This window comes from Gymnodraco acuticeps, unplaced genomic scaffold (genome assembly GCF_902827175.1).
Source record: "Gymnodraco acuticeps unplaced genomic scaffold, fGymAcu1.1, whole genome shotgun sequence".
Lineage (NCBI taxonomy): Eukaryota > Metazoa > Chordata > Actinopteri > Perciformes > Bathydraconidae > Gymnodraco > Gymnodraco acuticeps.
In genome coordinates, this window is record NW_022992308.1 from 2,093,280 (window position 1) to 2,111,955 (window position 18,676).

Consider the following 18,676-nt stretch of genomic DNA (forward strand, 5'->3'; position numbering starts at 1 on the left):
CAATAAAGAACACAAATAACCTTTCACAAACAGGTATTGCTTACAGTAAGGAAGACATTTACATTATTATTGGCCGTCACAGGCTGCTGTAAACTAAACACCACTCTCTCTGACAGAACACCTCACTGAGTGATTTAACTCGTATGTCTAACTTTCAGGTTTATCTTTTCAGCCGCAGACCCCATGTCGCCTCTTTATGTGCGTCGCTAAGTTCCTCGTACTACTTGTGTACTTTAAAGCGGCTCGGCATCGTTAACAATTTGCGAGCGATTTTTCAAGTTGACCGTCTGTAGTATATAGTGCCGCACACATATACCATCAGGACGTTACTGATGGGGTGCGGCTGCGGAGTGATACTGTGTGTATGCAAGCCCGCATCTAGGACGGATCTATGTATCATGGCTGTAGACCTGTTAAGTAATAAAGATACCTCATACAAAGGTCTACGGATACCTTATTACTCTCCATGACCTGCGGTCAACTATATAGCATAAAGGACTATTACACCGTCTTTCTTGAACAATCCGAAGTGTTGCCAAACGTTTGATTTGTAGGTATTTTTCGGTGCGCTGTGTTTCTCTTTCTCCTCAACTTCCGTGTGTGTTGATAACTGAGACTCTCGGCCTCCGTAATGGCAAAGCAAATATCAAAGATCGTCTCTGCTGAGCGTTGACAAGATGAGGGGATTTTATATGAATGAATCGGTTTTTTACCGATGCAAAGACGCTACGCAATCGATGCATCGCGAGTTCAACCCGGTTCAACCCAAACTGTAGCCGATGTGCACTCTTTCAACCGGTGCACTCGCATCTTGAACGTTTATGCCGGTGCACCGATGCGAATCGGTGAATCTTAACATCTCTAGTACATATGAATAACCTTGAAGACAGTCTTCTTATTTCATACATCAAGAGCTTCTCATTTGGTTTTCCATAACAGTTTTTATAACGTACTTCACAATATATAGCACCATTTTAAAAAATAAAATAAAATTTAAAAAAAAGTATACTGGAATTAACTCCACCTGCACACTTGACCCAATGCCCTCCAAATTGTTAAAGAGAGCCTCCCTGCCATCTCCCAACTCATCACCACCATCATTAACTCCTCCCTCAGATCTGGATCAGTTCCCCCCTCTCTCAAACTGGCTGCTGTCACACCCATTCTCAAAAGACCTGGACTCACACCTGACATCATGTCCAACTTCCGGCCCATCTCAAATCTCCCCTTTCTGTCAAAAATACTTGAACGTGTCATTGCTTCACAACTAAAATCCCACCTCAGCTCCAATGACCTCTTTGAGCCATTTCAATCCAGTTTCCGATCAAAACACAGCACCGAAACAGCTCTTCTCAAAATCACAAATTACCTCCTCCTCTCCTCTGACTCCGGCAATCTGAACATCCTCATCCTCCTCGACCTCACCGCAGCATTCGACACCATCAACCACGCCATCCTGCTGTCCCTCCTCGAATCATCCCTCAACATCACCGACACTGCACTCTCCTGGCTGAAATCCTACCTCACCGACAGACATCAGTTTATCAACATCAACAACTGCACCTCCTCCACTGCTCCTCTGTCCCAAGGCGTCCCCCAGGGTTCGGTGCTTGGCCCCCTCCTCTTCATCCTCTACATGCTCCCCCTTGGCAAAATCATTCGTCGCCACAACCTTCAATTTCACTGCTACGCCGATGACATCCAACTTTATATCTCAACAAAAGCCATCACCCCCACAACACACTCCACTCTCACCAACTGTCTCTCAGAAATAAAAGCATGGATGCAAACAAACTATCTCCAACTGAACAGTGCCAAATCAGACATCATCATCGGCCCCCCATCCCGTATCAAAGACATCCAGAATTTCAACTTCACCATTGACAGCCACACTCTCTCTCCCCCCCTCACATCCGCAACCTCGGAGTCATCTTCGACAGTCAGCTCAAATTCAACAACCACATCAATCACATCACCGCCTTTTTCCACCTCAAAAACATTGGCCGTCTCCGCCCATCACTCCCCTCCTCTGCTGCTGAAACCCTGATTCATGCATTCATCACTTCACGACTCGACTGCAATAGCATCCTCTACTACGGCATACCATCCAACCTCCTCAATAAACTCCAACATATCCAGAACTCTGCTGCCCGCCTCCTCACCCGCTCCCGAGACCACATCACTCCCGTCCTCCAGAACCTCCACTGGCGTCAGTGGAATCAAAGAATCAACTTCAAAGTCCTCCTCATTACTCACAAAGCCCTCAACAATCAGCCCACCCCCCTACCTCACATACCTGCTGCACCACCACACCCCTTCCCACTGCCTCCGCTCATCAGAAGCCAACCTCCTATCAATCCCCACCCGCACCAATCACCGGACCTGGGGGGACAGAGCCTTCTCCGTCGCTGCCCCCTCCCTCTGGAACTCACTCCCACAACCCATCAGAGACTGCACTGACCTCACCACCTTCAAAAAACTCACCGCTTCAATCTGGCTTTTAATGTGTGATTGTTTTTGTATTATGACTTTAACTATGTATTTATTTGTTGTTCCTTCCTTTTCTCTATATCTGTAAAGCGTCTTTGAGCACCTGTAAAAGCGCTAACAAATTAAATCTATTATTATTAGACCGCTCGGCCACGCTACCGTGCGGCCATGTGATCAAGTGCGAATCTGAAAAAAATGCCACATGATCAGATTTTGTTGCAATTACGTAACAATGATTTAAATGTTATGAATTACTTTTCACAATTGGGACAATTCTTCCGTCTTATCTATTTTTAAGGAAATCTCACCTGCATACACATATTCTGTGAGCATTTGTGTGTTCCCGTAACAGTCAGTAGATGGTAGCAAATTACCTACAAGGAAGTTATACCGAGAGGTTTTACTCTTGGAGCTTTATGAAAATGCTTTTCAGGATAGGCTTATAATGGGCCAGAATCTCAGCAAATCTCTTACACCAAGTTCTGTTTTGGTAGGTTGAACTAGAAAAACCTGTTACAGCAGTAATTCATACATCAACCAATGGTCAGTTTTGTTTTTAACTAAACTCTTTTTGCTTCATATATGTAAATAAGGTTGATACAAAATAAAAAATGCTTCCAAAATTAGTTGGATGAACAACTTTGTAAAACTGTTTAAAAAGCAGAATATAACATTTGTTATGACCAACTGTTGGGATTGGCAGAATGACAAAAACATTTAGATCAATTACTTAAATGTCAACCCATTGTTTTAGAATATTTATTAGAATTTAAAAGCATAGCTTGAGGGGAAATAAAACATGCCATCCAGCACAACCCTCAAACTATTGAGAAAAGTCAGCTTCAATCAGTCCAACAGTAGTACTTTCAACACTGATACAGAAAGTCAAAATAGAACCGTGTACATTTAAAATAAAGAAAACAAAGGTTCAAGAAGGAAAAGACCATAAAAACACCTCTAGATAAACATAGATAAGGACATCACACTGTACAAGAAAAAAAAGTGGGTAAACCATCCCAATACCAATCATACAATGTGCTGATATGATGGCAGTTTGAAGTCCATGCCATTGACACCTAAAGGCCCAGTCTCTTGTGGAGGACAGATAAAACACCCCTCAGTGGGAGGCAGGCAAGCGGGCTCAGGATTGGTCCCCAGGGCAGACGGGCGGTAGGACTCTGCGAGAGTTGGCACGCACCCATGTGTGATCAATGACACTCTGTAGTGGGAAACGATCGGCGGGGTTGTGGCGAAGCAGCTTGGAGATCAGGTCCCGTGCACCGTCTGAGATGTTTTTGGGGACCTTCAAATCCACCTGCAAACAGTAGGATATCATCTATTAATGAAATCTGAACAATGACTGGTATAAAATAACCTTGGACTTTAATTCAAATCAGTCAAGGGACAGTTTCCCCCAAAACAATTATATCAGGCCCTTGGTGGATTTAATTTGGGCCGCAGGATCATTTTAATTACTATTAGATCTGGCCCGCTGGTATATTGCACGCACACCTTCACTCAACCCTGAGGATTTCCTCCGCTCAGAGCCTGAGCCCAAACATTGATGAACTTGCACCCAAGATGAGATGCCAAGTATCTGCTTGAACTAGCATCACAGAGCAGCAAACTGAGTTTCAATGGATGTTTCCTTCTGCACTTTTTTTCTTGTGACAACAGGGCATGTTTGGTTGGTGGGCGGGGCCTAAATAGAAGATTTAAACATCACTTTAAATCTTCTATTTAAAGATTCATTCACTGGAGCTTCCAGAAACAACCACCAACATAATTATTACATTTAAATGATGTACATTATTCAAGTTTACATTCACTTTGGATAATAACACGGGAGAAATGAGCGGAAGCGCTCTCTTTTCCTCTCCTGAAAGCCCGTCAGTATCGTCTCATGCAGCTCACTGATCCAGTAATGAGTGACCCGACAGTTAAGAATAAATATATGTATAACTAGTTTAGCTAGTTCAAATAGCTAAGTGTGTTAGGTTCAACTCTTGTGTGTTTCGCTCCGCTCACCGGTCCGGCGGGCGGAGCTGCAGGATTTCTGCTTCACACACACACGTTGCATTCCGCTATTTTACTGTCTTTTTCGGACACCTTAAAATACTGCCAGACCGGTGAAGCCATTTTGGCGAGCTTGTTTTGCCGCACACAGAGAAAAGTGTCACGTATTTTACGTCATGCGATCGGCATGTTTAGAGAGTGAGTATCGGCCGATCTCGATCGGAGTATCCCTAGTTTTTTCTTTGAGGGAAATCGTTTTTTTGAAGCTGTTGTTGGCCTGTGGAAAAATGTAATCATAAGAAATGACTCCGAAAAAGCTGCAGATAGAGCCATAAGAAATTAATGCAACTGAGTATTTAATGTTTAATGTTGTTTTTATAGGCAATAATTTAAGCTTTGTTAGTTCCAGGTTTAATATGTGCAATAAGTCATTTCAATAAGTTTTGCAATAAACATTGAACCAAGTTCGGCCCTCGACTAGTACCCATTTTTAAATGTTGGCCCACTGTGTATTTGAGTTTGACCCCCCGATATAGAGGGACAATCTTAAAGTTAATTTACAAATGGTTAAATACCTTTCTGCCAGATGTTTCTCTCAAACGTTCCTATAGAAAAGATTACTCAACATTCATATTTGTCCAACACCAACCTTCTTAATTCTTTTGTATGTTTCTGAATGGCTCTCAGTTTCAAAAGGTGGGTTCCCGACCAAGCATTCGTAGCAGAGGACCCCGACGCACCACAGGTCCACCTTCTCACTGTGAGTGTGACCCTCAATCATCTCTGGAGGGAGGTAGTCCAGAGTCCCGCACATTGTACGACGCCTGGAGGGATTTTAAAACAAGAAGTGAGCTAAGAAAAACAGCAACAAGCATCGTGTGACTCATCAGTATTGAGACAGCTCTGATAAAACACAGTAGAACTTTATACTGGATCCTCACCTTAGAGAAGGTGCATGGACGGACCATCCAAAATCGGCAATTTTCAGCTCTCCACGAAAGCCCAGAAGCAGATTCTCTGGCTTGATATCACGATGAATCACTTTCCTTTCATGGCAATACAACAGTGCGTCCGATATCTCCTCCATGTACTAAAAATGTAAAGAGGTTAACTTAATAGACAAGACTTTAAAGAATACTTATTTTTCAAGATAACAAAAACTAAATTGTAGATCAGTCAAACTTCTCTTTGAACACAGGGCACAGCAAGGATTGAAGGAATTAAGAATTCCAAAACTAGGTTCACTGACTAAACAATAACAGCGCAAATAAAATGCCTTTAAGAAGCAACATCATGTCTTACTGTTGCAGTGCGCTGGTCATCAAATTTTCCACATCTCTGTAGCTCCTTGTACATTTCACCACGTGGGGCATACTCAAGCACCAAGAACACCCTGGTCTGATCATAGAAATAATTGTAGAAGCGCAAAATGTTGGGGTGCCTGAGGAGAAAACAGAGGGTGTTTTGAGGAAACTGTTAGTCTTTGTTTTGAAAACAAATTAATACATTTCAGGTCAGCATGTTTGTGGTAGAAGATACAAACATCCTGTTTTATTTTATGTTATGAGGCTGTTGTTGAATTGCAAGCAGTTTTTAACATTATTCAGACTCAGCTCTCTGAACTAAAGCTTCTTTTAAAATGTTGATAAAACCAAGGTAATGCTCTTTTCTAAAGCTAAAAAGACACCAGAGCCTGTTTTAGATATTGTAACTACGCAAGGAATAAAACTTGAAGTGGTTACCTGTTACAAATACCTTGGTATCTGGCTTGATGATCGTCTTACTTTTAAACTTCATGTCAATAACCTGCTGAAAAAGCTGAGGGTTAGGCTAGGTTTCTTTTTCAGAAACAAGTCCTGTTTCTCGCTTGAGGCCAGGAAAAGGCTAGTCACTGTGACCTTTTTACCTGTGCTGGAATATGGTGATTTGTTATATATGAATGCACCTGCCAATTGCCTGGTCAAGTTAGATGCTGCGTATCACAGTGCACTGAGATTTGTGACAAACTGTAAAGCATTAACCCATCACTGTATGCAAGGGCTGGTTTGCTTTCACTAACTGTACGGAGGCTCAGTCACTGGTAAATTTTTATATATAAAGCCATGTTAGGGAAACTTCCATCCTACATCTGCTCCCTGATCTCACGGCGAATTGTAAGTGGCTACTGCCTGAGATCGAATGCTGTGGTTTATTAAATGTGCCAACTGCTAGGACTGTCTTAGGGAAGATAGCTTTTACATGCGCAGCTCCTCTGTCTTGGAATAGTCTGCAAATTAAATGGGAACTGAGCAATCTGGTGCCACTAAATGTTTTTAAAGCTCGGTTGGATGCTACTCAATCGGAAGCTGTTGGTACCTGCTCATGTGGATAGTTATTGTAAATTGTAAACCCTGTAATGATACTGTATGATGTCCTTTTTGTTGTTCGGTTTATGTTTCATGTGGAACCTACTTGAGCAGGTCTCCCTTGAAAAAGAGATCAATGATCTCAATGGATATACCTGGGTAAATAAAGGTTTGAAATTAAATGAAAAATGTGACACTATAATCCACTTTATTAGCAATCACAAAGCTTTAAGCACATCTAACCTACAAATAATTTCCTGAGCATTTTGTGATGTTCCTGTAACCATTGGTAGATAGTAGCAAATAACCTACAAGGAAGTTATACTGAGAGGCGTAATTCCTTGTCATTTATCAAAATGTTTTTTAGGATACTCACTTAAGATGTGACTGGATCTCAATCTCCCTCCTGAGTTGATGCTCCACGCCTTCCTTCTCCATCTGTGACTTGAACAACACCTTCAGTGCCACGACGGCCTGCAACGACTTCACCCTCGCAAGGTAGACATTTCCAAATTTGCCTTTCCCCAGAGGTCGACCGATGTCAAAGTCATTGATGGACATTTTCCTTATGAAAGTAAAAAGATGGATATTTATACTCATTTTAACCACTTTGATTTGGGAAAGCATTACAAAAAACACAACTGGCAACAAAACCGTGATGTTTTTAAGGGTTATACGTACTTTGCGACTGCACTGGAGGATGAGCCAACACACTGTCGCCCTGGGCCTGAAATGATAATACAATTAAAACTGGAAAATGTCTTATGGTTTTTGAATGTTATTTATAGAAGAGGCGGGTAATGTTACCTGTGATGGCATTTTTGTCCATCTCTGCTCGTGGTTTCACCTGAATGCGCTGTGGGCCTGCCACCATGCTTGGGGGTGCGAACTGTTAAACAGAAGCAAACACAAATAATAAGAAACCCATTGTTAAAATGTTGTTCCAGCCAATAATAGTTTCTGATCTATTTTGATACCAATATTGGCATGATAAATGGTCAGTTGTAGTTCAATTTATTAAATATTGCTTGATCCCAGCTGGAAATATATATGTATATATTTTTGTTTGACATCTTACCGGTCGTGTGAAACCCCTGGGCTCATCATTTTCCTTATTCTGTAAAGAAATAAATACAGCAATCACATTAATGTACCATACAATTGAACTTAATGCATATGTTCTTGTCATTCAGACTCTAAACTGAGGTGAAAGTTCAAACCTATATGCTGCAAGACTCCGAATTGGAAACAGATTATTTTTAACGGTGCAATTTAATTTTTAAATGTCCGTTTTTAACTATTTGCCCACGTCGTACTTAATAGTGAACCTTATTTGATCACAAACTATTTTGTGCTCAAATTAAAAGATGTGTACACTGTACAGTTGGATATACAGTTCAGAGTCAGACAATCTGTACTACTGCAGTGGAATGTGTGTTTTTTGTATTATAGTGTACATTTTCAGCAACACGTTGGAGAATATCTGCCGTTTGATATTGATGCACGGTTTTACTACGTTGTATAAGGATAACAAAGGCGGATTTGTTGTCAAATGTATTCTAACGCCAGACGATTGCCATATTCCTAGTCACTGCATGCATTATTTAAATAGCTACAGGTGTTTCCTGTGGATTCCGTATGTAGGCTACGTTTAAATTATAACGTAGAAGTTTGTTTTTTTCAAAATGAGAAAGGTCCAGTAGGCCATTGTTAGGCTACGATACGCTAACGTTGGCTCCCTGGTCTGAGGTTGGGTGTAATGCAGGGACTATGTAACCTACTAATCCGGTTAATTTGGATTAAACCACAGTTGCTATTGTAAATAATATCTACGTTCGCTATATACGGCGTTTAACAGAATATGTGGTTTAATGCTAAATTAGCTTAAGCTAACTTCTAACTATTTAGCAAACACCCTGTTCCCTTTTACACCATTCAGAATTGGCGCGTATTGCGAATCTTTTGTTAGCCTAATCTAGTACACGGTTTTATTTCTCTATCAAAGATTTTTTTTAAATAGATTTACCTGCATTGTAGATAAGGATGAACGTATAAACGTTTTAGTAAGGAAATCCCGGAGTTACTATTTTGAACTCCCTCAGCCGCCAACGTTTTAAAACTGTCTTGCACGCACCTGATTGGCCGGATTTGTTGCATGTGATTGGTTTACACTGACGTAAGTAAAACGTCGACCCGCCCTACTAGTTCCATGGATGGATGTATAGTTCCCGATAGTTCCCCACCTATCTTTAGAGTGTCCTATCTTCTCGGTACATTACTTTTGTTTTCTTCATAAGCTTGGCACCTTATATAAACAGTTTATGGCCTGGCCACATGAACCTAACCTAATCATATTCATATTAAATACAACTGAATAAATGTTTAATATATCAATATATTTGATAATCACATTACACGTTTTTTTTTCTAATATGCATAAATGTCAGTCTATCAATCAAAACTTAGATCTTTTATGGAGTTTTTAGTATGTGGTGCAATTAGAAGAAAAAAAAGACAAATGATACAAAATATGTATTTGTTCAAAATAGTTTTATTCTGAACAATTTCTAATATGTATTCTACAGTGTTAAAGTGAAAATGGTTGGTACCAATGCATCACAATTCATTTCAAAGACATACATCTTCCATGTTTTCCACTATTGTATAGGCAATGGCTTTCCCAATAATACATTAATGGTTTTCAATAACACATCAAACAGACATTAACAATTACCATTTCTTATTTCTACAAATAAAAGTGAAACAGAATTGGGACTTGTTAAAGACTCATTTAAATATCCCTTGCTGTTTTGCTGTCAAACCAAAACCAAACGCCTGCTTGTATCAGATGTTGATGTTTTTTCTGATTGTATACATTGTGAAGCGAAGGAACAGGAAACAGGTGCCAGCGGTACGCTCCTGTTATACGCCTGCTTGTGGCTTCACCCTCTAGCTGTGACAGTTTCATAATTTTTCCATAACGGTTTTTATAACGTACTTCACAATATATAGCACCATTAAAAAAAAAAAGCAAGCTTTTATTCAAGTTTGAAGAACAATGTTTGGAAAATATTCTGTTAAAAACAAATAGATATGTATGGATGTTAAACAAATTATGTCCCTGAATCATATTAAACATTTTGCTTACAAAGAAGCCAACAATTTTTTATTTGCAATCTTGAAATCAGATTTCACTCCTCTGGCTTTTGAGGTTGACAGATTATTAAAAGGTGGCAAAACAGTCTTAAAAGCCTGGACAAGTAGGCCAGTTGGTGGACTTTTTTCAGTATAGTTTACTACAATTTCATCAGTATTATACAGTAAATGTTTTGACAGCGATGCTTTTTAAAATGTATAAATTAAAAGATCTGATTCCGATATCTGGAACCTGTATCATACATACTGTATACGCATGACACAATAATAAAAACTGAAGTTGTTTGTTGTATTTATAACGCTACATAAAATGACATGTGCTTTTGTGAAAGGGAACTGTATCTCTATTTGCTACTGCCTGTATAATGAAGTAGTAGTAGTAGAGATTTAGTCTGGATTAATCTGAACAGAGCAGTTGGTGAAAACTACAGTGCATGATGGCAGCAGGGCAGCCAGTGAGCGACGCAAACTGGGTATGGGATCGTTTGCATCTAGTGTCCTGTTCTCATCATTACTGTTATCTCCACCTGCTGCTTCATCATTGTCCTGCTCTTCTCCTGCTCCACCACCACCCTCTCCCTCCACTACAGGTGGACACTGTGGAGGCTGGAAGATCACGTCCAAAAACTCCAGCTGGCGGAGTCCACGGAGCATCCTGCAGCTCCGCACTATCTGCATCTTGCTGAGCGTGCAGGCCCACAGGCACAGACACTTCAGGTCCTTCAGACGGCTGGCGCAGAGCAGGCCCGGCCCCACCTCCTTACCCCCTAGACTCAGCTCCTCCAGGCCCAGCCATCCTGCCCCCAGACCGAGGGAGGCCATCTGTAACTGGTAGCCTTGCCGCCCAGTGATGCCTATTTCCAGAAACTTGAGTCTGGAGAGCCCTTCCACACCACAGACGCCCTCCTTGGCAGCACTGCTCCTGAGCCCGTTTGCTGTTACACGAAAGGTGTCGCGCAGCTCCAAGCGCCTGAGCCTCTCCCATGTTGTCAGACTCTGCAGATGCTGGTCTGTGAAAGAGGGCACGTTGTTGAGGACTAACGTATCAATGCCAATCCCTGATGGAGAGGCTTGCCCTTTTCCTTTCTGATCCCTTATTTTCTGTTGAGCACCAACACTGGACGTGGCTTCTGGTGTTTCTTGGGAACTAGCAGGGGAAGTCTGGTTGAAAAATTCTCGCGGCAGCTCACAGCCACGCAGCTCCAGGATCTGCAAAGATGGAGGGAGGAGCTGGCAACTGGGGAGGCCTCGCAGGTCTGCGTGCAGAAGATAGAGCTTACTCAGACGAGGGCACTTTGTGGACAAAGCTTTTAGCCAAGACTCAGACAGAAAGGTTCCTCCTCGGGCAGAAAGTAGCAAACCACGCAACCGCAGGCACCGTAGACCACAACCCAGGTACTGACGCAGCAGGAGCCAGAGTATGCGGGATGTTACCTAACACACAATGGACAGTCCATGTATGTGTTGAGTGGGGGGGGAAGGGAGGCAAAAGAGACAGTTTCAGTCAATATTGCACAGACACAGAACCTGTATGAACAGCATTGTCTTCAAGAGAAAACTGAACATTTTTATTTTATTTTAGCATCACCTAATGAGGCCTAAGAAAGTAAAGGTGAACACATATTTCTGAGTCATGTCCGGACACGAAGCCTCTGATAGAGGTTGCTGTTTCTTCTTTGTCTTTTCTTTTCTTTTTTACAGATGTTGTTTTTGATTTGATGTGACGTTCAACACTTTAATATACGTTTCTCAATGACAACACCAAGTCTCTTGACATGGTTGTTAGATTTCAAAGACAGAGAGTAGAGCCTTTTCTTCATCGCTATTTGGTGAAGTGTTATAGGTACAGTACATGTGATTATAATGTATAAGAAATTGTACATTTTTAGAGGCCACTTGCTAAGATTGCTTATACTTGTTTATTTATGTGTATTTCTATTGTGACAAGTATGTAGAAAGAACCACTGCCATACACCACAGCCCAAGATAATTTGCAATATACGTGCTTAAATTGGTCTTTAAAATAAAAATACGTAAGAGAACAAACAAACAATAGAGACTCGAATATGATAAGCTGCCATAAAACAAGAGGCGTCATTCATGACTACATGTTTGTTTCATTAATGACATGGCTATGTTCCCTACATAAATGTAACACCACACTATGAAATGAAAGGTGAAGCCACATCGCCGGTAACACTCTTACCCCTTTCCATGTAGTCAGATCCACAAGTCTCCACAGTCTTTGGTCTTTAACGAGACGTTTCCATCTCTTACACACTCTAAGAAACACCGTAAAAAAACAACAAATAACTTCATCATGTGACATAAATGAGTCACAACAAAAGACACAGTTTTCTTTCACAAGACGAATAACTGGTTAAAACAGATGTCAGCAAAGTTAAATGTATCTTACCTCCCGGCTCTGACAACCTCTCGTACGCTCAAAAACGACAAGACATCAATTAAGATATTTTCCGGAAAATAGTCCAGGTTACAGGCTTTATATTCATCCATTTTGTAAACAAAACTATTAAAGCCTTGAACACGGACTGGTATCCCAGCGCACACAGGATGTGCTACCTCAGCTAGTCCCCTGGAAACATGTCCCTCCGCGGAAGGACCGAACGGCAGTTAGCCTGCAATATCTTGGACTTCTTCATGTGAAACACAGCTTGTCTCAGATCACATCAGCCTATATTTATGTACAACTGTGTAATGTAGGACAGTAACTATGTGGAACAGCTTGTTTTACAAGATTATGATCTTTTTGATAACTTAAAAGACACAATCTCGCAGACAATACATAATAAAATACATGTTCAAAACTTACGAATAGATAAGGAGGATTTATATACTAAATGATAGAAATACGGTGGAGGAAAGTAACTAAGTACATTTAGTTCAATGTTGTACTAGTGCGAAAGTACTAGAAATAAAGTAAAAAAATAAAAACCGATGTGAACACTTCCTGCAACACTGCCACCTAACGGTCGTTGAGGTGAAGACCGCACTGCGCCTGCGCGGATTACCGGACAAGATGGCGACCAGCAATGGTGGAGGAATGGAAGTGGATGGGGCAGGCGAGTATTTCTCACTTATCGCAACATTTCTGCCTGATATTAACACAAACACCATAGCATATGTCCTACATGTGTGTTGTGGGTGTGTGTAAGTGTTGATTTAGTGATGTTTAAGGTGGTAGTTGGCTAGCTTGCTGACATAAGCGGGCTAACGTACACGGCTCTGCTATAAAGCTGTCAACAAATGCATCACTTTGTGGTGTTTTAATCAGTATTTTTGATATATTTTCTTGCTTTATTACTCGAGTTAGCGTCAGGAATATAAACAAGTCAGTCCGCTCAGGCAGGATTGATGGAAAACATACTGAGTGACTAGTCATAACAACAACCCAATCTCTATTTAAGGCTGTTCCGCTGTCCATGTGATGAATGGGCCTATCTCTAGCTTTCAGTAAATGTATATCACATGTTTGTATTGAACCATAGAAGACTATACATACAGTTTATTATTGTGTTAATACTCATTTAAATTAACAACAAGTACATGTGCAAACATTCAGAGATATAAAAAAGATAATATCAAATGTATAGTAAGTATTTTGAGATTGGAACAGTAATATTTAAAAAAGCGTTTTATTTGAGGGGGCCTTTCGCCATACCTAAGGCCTCCGTACAGTTCAATAAATACTCAAAAAGATAAAAACATGACAGGGAAAACATAGAACAAACATTCATAATGATCAAATTATGGAACATTTTCCAAATAAATGATAAAATAAATCTATATACCAATTATGAGAAAAACTAAAGATCTAAATCTGAGAATAGGAACATGATTCGTGTAATGCAGTCTAAAGACCTATTCATTGTCCTTTATTTCCCCCCAAATCAATGAAAATATGTGATAATATTGAATATTGCATTGACAAAATAACTCGCAATAAATCAACAATTATTAAAGTCTAAGTAGTCCTAGCTTTCTGCTGGTTTAAACTTTTAAAGTCTTATAATGTTGAAATGTAATATATATATATATGTGTATTAAGCTATTACTGGCCTAAACACCATTACAACATAAATTATTGTTATAATTGATTGGATTCAAACACACATCAATGAATGGAGTTCAAAAATTATATTCATTTATTTCAGCTTCTGTATGTCCTGATATATATGTATGTGTTTTGTTTTCTGATTGTCTGATCAATCCTCTTAAAGCTGTCAGTAAATGACTGAAAAATGTGACGTTGTAAATTAGCTTGTGTTGTTCTTCTGAAGTATCTGTAGATGTTAAAGCTCCTCTTGTTGTGTCTCTGTTGGACTGTAGCCAGCCCCAGTGTTATGGCTGCAGGCGTCACCGGCAGCGTGTCTGTTGCCTTACACCCTCTGGTGATCCTCAACATATCTGACCACTGGATACGCATCCGCTCTCAAGAGGGACGTCCAATGCAGGGTATGTAAGACAGCTCTATTGAAGAGAGATGGCACGTAAACAGTCATTTAATGCACGAGTTAATGTTGTACTCCCTGTTCAGTTATTGGCGCCATGATCGGGAAGCAGGAGGGGAGAAACATCGAGGTGATGAACTCCTTTGAGTTGCTGTCCGTCACCATAGATGATCGGGTACACATTGACAAGGAGTACTACTACACCAAGGAGGAACAATGTACGTAGATTGTGTCTGTGAATGACAAAAAAACTATACTCTTTTTTTTAAATTCTCCTTTCATTATTTTAAGCCATGTCTTTTGTCTTGGCATAAGATCTCATAAAAATGTCATTAAAAAAAGCATACTATATTAGTAGTACATAGTAGCTTTATCAAAGGACTGCAAATTATATTCACTCATTGAAAAATGTCTACGGTGCTTATTACAGAAATTCTTGTGCTTGCTGTAGTTCTTATTTTATATTTCATTTTGTCTCTCAGTCAAACAGGTCTTTAAAGAGATGGAGTTTTTGGGCTGGTACACCACAGGCGGACCCCCCGACGCATCAGACATCCACATTCACAAGCAGGTACGCAAAAGTGGCGATATGTACAGTCAATGTTGTTGTTGGTAATACATAGTCATCTGTCCAAGAGTAAATACTATTTGATGTAAGATTCATCCAAAGTTAATGGCTATATTGACAAATTCCTTTTTGGGCTTCTGCTCTCAAAATTAAATATCTAATTCAGTGTTTCCGCCAGACCAGGGCTGAGAGGGCGTCGGCGTCGAGAGCGGGGGGGGGGGGGGGGTGCTTGAATTTTGAATTGAGCCGTCCCTTATAGATACTGTCTCTTTCCGTTAGTGAGCCGGATCGTTTGGCTCGGCTCTCTTAAGGCGCCGGCTGTTTCGGCTCCCAAACGGCTCTTCATGTTACCACAGTTTACCACGGAGCCTCAGTTTCGCCGCTGGGAGGCTCCGGCGCAGTGCTCATCGCGTCCAAATCGATCTTCTCTCGAATTATTAATATTTTTTGGACGCCCTCGGCTCGAGTTCAGGGCGTTCCGAGCTGAATAATGGCGGCAAGACGCCCCCCTGACGGAAACGCTGATCTAATTGTAATTCTGTTATTTCTGATTGTGTGTTCTACATTTTGTTTACTGTTATTTCCCTGTTGCTGCCAGGTGTGTGAGATCATTGAGAGCCCTCTCTTCCTCAAGCTCAACCCATTGACCAAACACACAGATGTGAGTTTCTCTGCATTTCCCCTCATAAATAAGTTGTTTATTAGATAGAGCTGCTTTTAACAAGGTTTTCTTTCTCCTTCAGCTTCCTGTCAGTGTTTATGAGTCTGTGATTGACATCATCAACGGCGAGGTAATCTTTTGATTTCATACCGTCTAAATATCCTTTTCAAAAGCAGTGACCTAGTTTCCTACAGAGAAGTCTGATCTGACATGTTTTTTATTTAACGTAGGCTACCATGTTGTTTGCTGAGCTGACGTACACTCTGGCCACAGAGGAAGCGGAGAGAATCGGTGTCGACCACGTAGCTCGAATGACAGCCACCGGCACCGGAGAAAACTCAACAGGTACGAGTTATTGGGACACGTTCTTACCTTTTGAAGCTTCAACGCTGCGAGTGAGTTTATATACTCAACAATATCATGTCACCTGTAAACCATCTGCACTTTAGCATTGTTTTTAAGGTTGCTTTTATGACACATTATTTATTTAACAGCCATTATCACAGCTCTTGTCTCAGACTATGATACATTTACATCCTGTGACTTTCGCAGCTTCTGAAGATACTATTGAACTTTTTAACATTAGTTCACTATTGTCACTACTTTGTGCTGTATCTTTGTGAGTAGTATCATTTATTTATTTGCACATATACACATTCATAAATAGACTGTAATAATTAAAGAAAATGTATTAATATTGTACTGATGCCTTAATGATTAGATATTAAATGTCATAAATCTAAAAATACATTAAATATAAAATGAAGGACTTTAAAGAAATGTTAAGAGAAAGCAATAATACAAATAAGCTAGAAGTTTACGTGCATTACGGTTAAATCGGTGACTGTTTCATCTTCGTTAACTAAAGTCCTTTTCCGAAGTCTTTCTCGAAAATAACGATCATTTAGATTTTGATAATAGTGATGGACATTTCAAAGGAACCTGCCGTCCTGTGACCACACTGATATTAAACGCTGTCATCAAAAATGACTTGTCTGAACAGGTCTTTAACCCTTAGATGCATAAGTGGGTCTTTTTTGACCCGGTGAGGTGGTTTTCTTAGAGTATCTTTGTAATTACATTTTTCCATCATTTCATATTCCAGCTATTCCTCAAAAAACATGTTTTGGATATCATGCCATTCAAAATGTAAATGTTATACATTTTAAGAAATTGTAGTTTTTGTATTACTACCCCAAGCTTCCATAAGTGGGTCAAAAATGACCCGCATGCATTTCCTATGGAATTTCGTTTTTTTTTCAAAATGTAAAAAAAATGTCTAAAATTATAAATAGTGAAAAATTAAATATAAAATATTTCTAGTGTGAACCCAAATATAATACTAAATATTATACAAGTGATTTTTCTTAACCAAAAATTGCATAAAAACACACATTATTCTAATACGGGTCCTTTTTGACCCACTTATGGAAGAGTGTAGGGTCCAGTCACTCGTGCATCGAAGGTTAACTGACTCTCTGTTTCTTCTCCTCTAGTGGCTGAGCACCTCATAGCCCAGCACAGTGCGATCAAGATGCTCCACAGCCGGGTGAGGATCATCCTAGAGTACGTCAAAGCCGTGGAATCAGGTGAGAGACGACAGCCCTTTTTAATGAGGCAGTTAGAGCGAAGAATGTGGAAATAAGTCTGGAAAACAGCTGTTCATAGATAAGATGTTTCCAGGCCCCTCGAACACACCTCCTTAATTACAAGCCTCTGTAAGATACTGTTTTGACCACATAGTCTTACCTCTTTGTTTTAGTATACTGAGCTGAACATGTTTTTTAATATTTCCCCTCTGTCTTTATTCTCTGCAGGAGAGGTGCCATTTAATCACGAGATCCTCCGAGAAGCGAACGCCCTCTGCCACAGATTGCCGGTCCTCAGCACCATCAAATTCAAAACAGACTTCTATGATGTAAGCAAGCTTTTTGTACCTTCACATATAAGAAGTGGTTATCCCCCCTAATGCATGGAGATTTGTTTCATCGGAAAGTCAAAAGATATGGCTGACATGATGAGTCTATGTTTTCCTCGAGGAACAAATCCCATATAACGGCTAATTCCAACAAATAATGTGATATCTTTTAACTAACGTTACTCGGATAGAAGTAAATAATGCATTTTTGGGTTACTATTTTAAGCTACTTGTTTATTGATTTTATAGATCCTTGTTAATCATAATGCAGAAACATGTTATGCAGCACTATAATGACGTTTTCGGTGTGTCTTTAATTGTTTTTGGAATCAGGATGAATCAAATGTTGCTTTTGGTCTTTGCATCTGATTTGTTGACATTGGAAAAAACAAAATTGATGTTAAATGTAGGAGAAAAAACATTTGAACAATGCAGATTTTTTTTTCCCAGTAATCCTAAAGATGAACACTTCATTTTGGGTTACTGTATATTTTCCAATGCTATATTTATATTCACAAAATACAATGTCCACTTAAGACAGAAACGTATAACCATGAATTACATTGTGTTTGATTGCTTTGCTTTGTATAACGCTGCCTTTCTTCTCCCCCTGCAGCAATGTAATGACGTGGGTCTCATGGCCTACTTAGGCACCATCACTAAGACCTGCAACAGCATGAACCAGTTCATCAACAAGTTCAACGTCCTGTACGACAGACAGGGCATCGGCCGCAGGATGAGAGGACTCTTCTTTTGAGCTGACAGCGAAACGAGGCGGAGACATGCGCTGCAGTTTCTTTTTGGTTTGTTTCATTTTTGGTTAGCTAAAACAAATTCTACAGGATCTTCTCAAACCTGTTTCTCATTTTCAACCACAAGTGTAATGAAAAGCACCTAATTACACCGATCAGTAAGAGAGAATGGCTCAAGTCTATCTTGGTTATGCACAGGAATGAATTCACTGTACATGAACGTTATATATATTACCCGTTTGTTATATTGTTTCATGTTTCTGTTTGTAATAAATGATCTGCTGATTTTTTTCATGGA

The 18,676-nt window shown here is 40.1% G+C and overlaps 3 protein-coding genes across 3 annotated transcripts; 1 reads left to right on the forward strand and 2 right to left on the reverse strand.

Annotated features, from left to right (window-relative positions):
* Positions 1-3,235: 3,235 nt before the first annotated feature.
* LOC117541070 (aurora kinase B-like) lies at positions 3,236-8,999 on the reverse strand. The gene is made up of 9 exons (XM_034208145.1): positions 8,878-8,999; positions 7,930-7,968; positions 7,659-7,740; positions 7,533-7,578; positions 7,228-7,416; positions 5,809-5,947; positions 5,448-5,596; positions 5,156-5,330; positions 3,236-3,805 (listed from the first exon to the last, which is right to left on the reverse strand). Exons 1-9 carry the CDS (start codon positions 8,881-8,883, stop codon positions 3,632-3,634), a joined length of 999 nt encoding a protein of 332 aa, XP_034064036.1. The 5' UTR covers positions 8,884-8,999; the 3' UTR covers positions 3,236-3,631.
* Positions 9,000-9,382: 383 nt separating this feature from the next.
* On the reverse strand, positions 9,383-12,644 carry LOC117541071 (F-box/LRR-repeat protein 12-like). Its single transcript, XM_034208146.1, has 3 exons — positions 12,424-12,644; positions 12,214-12,289; positions 9,383-11,441 (listed from the first exon to the last, which is right to left on the reverse strand). The coding sequence occupies exons 1-3, from the start codon at positions 12,522-12,524 to the stop codon at positions 10,395-10,397; spliced, it is 1,224 nt and encodes a 407-aa protein (XP_034064037.1). The 5' UTR covers positions 12,525-12,644; the 3' UTR covers positions 9,383-10,394.
* On the forward strand, positions 12,616-18,676 carry cops6 (COP9 signalosome subunit 6). Its single transcript, XM_034208147.1, has 10 exons — positions 12,616-13,090; positions 14,358-14,483; positions 14,566-14,697; positions 14,962-15,050; positions 15,646-15,708; positions 15,791-15,838; positions 15,939-16,053; positions 17,205-17,297; positions 17,526-17,626; positions 18,243-18,676. Exons 1-10 carry the CDS (start codon positions 13,048-13,050, stop codon positions 18,381-18,383), a joined length of 951 nt encoding a protein of 316 aa, XP_034064038.1. The 5' UTR covers positions 12,616-13,047; the 3' UTR covers positions 18,384-18,676.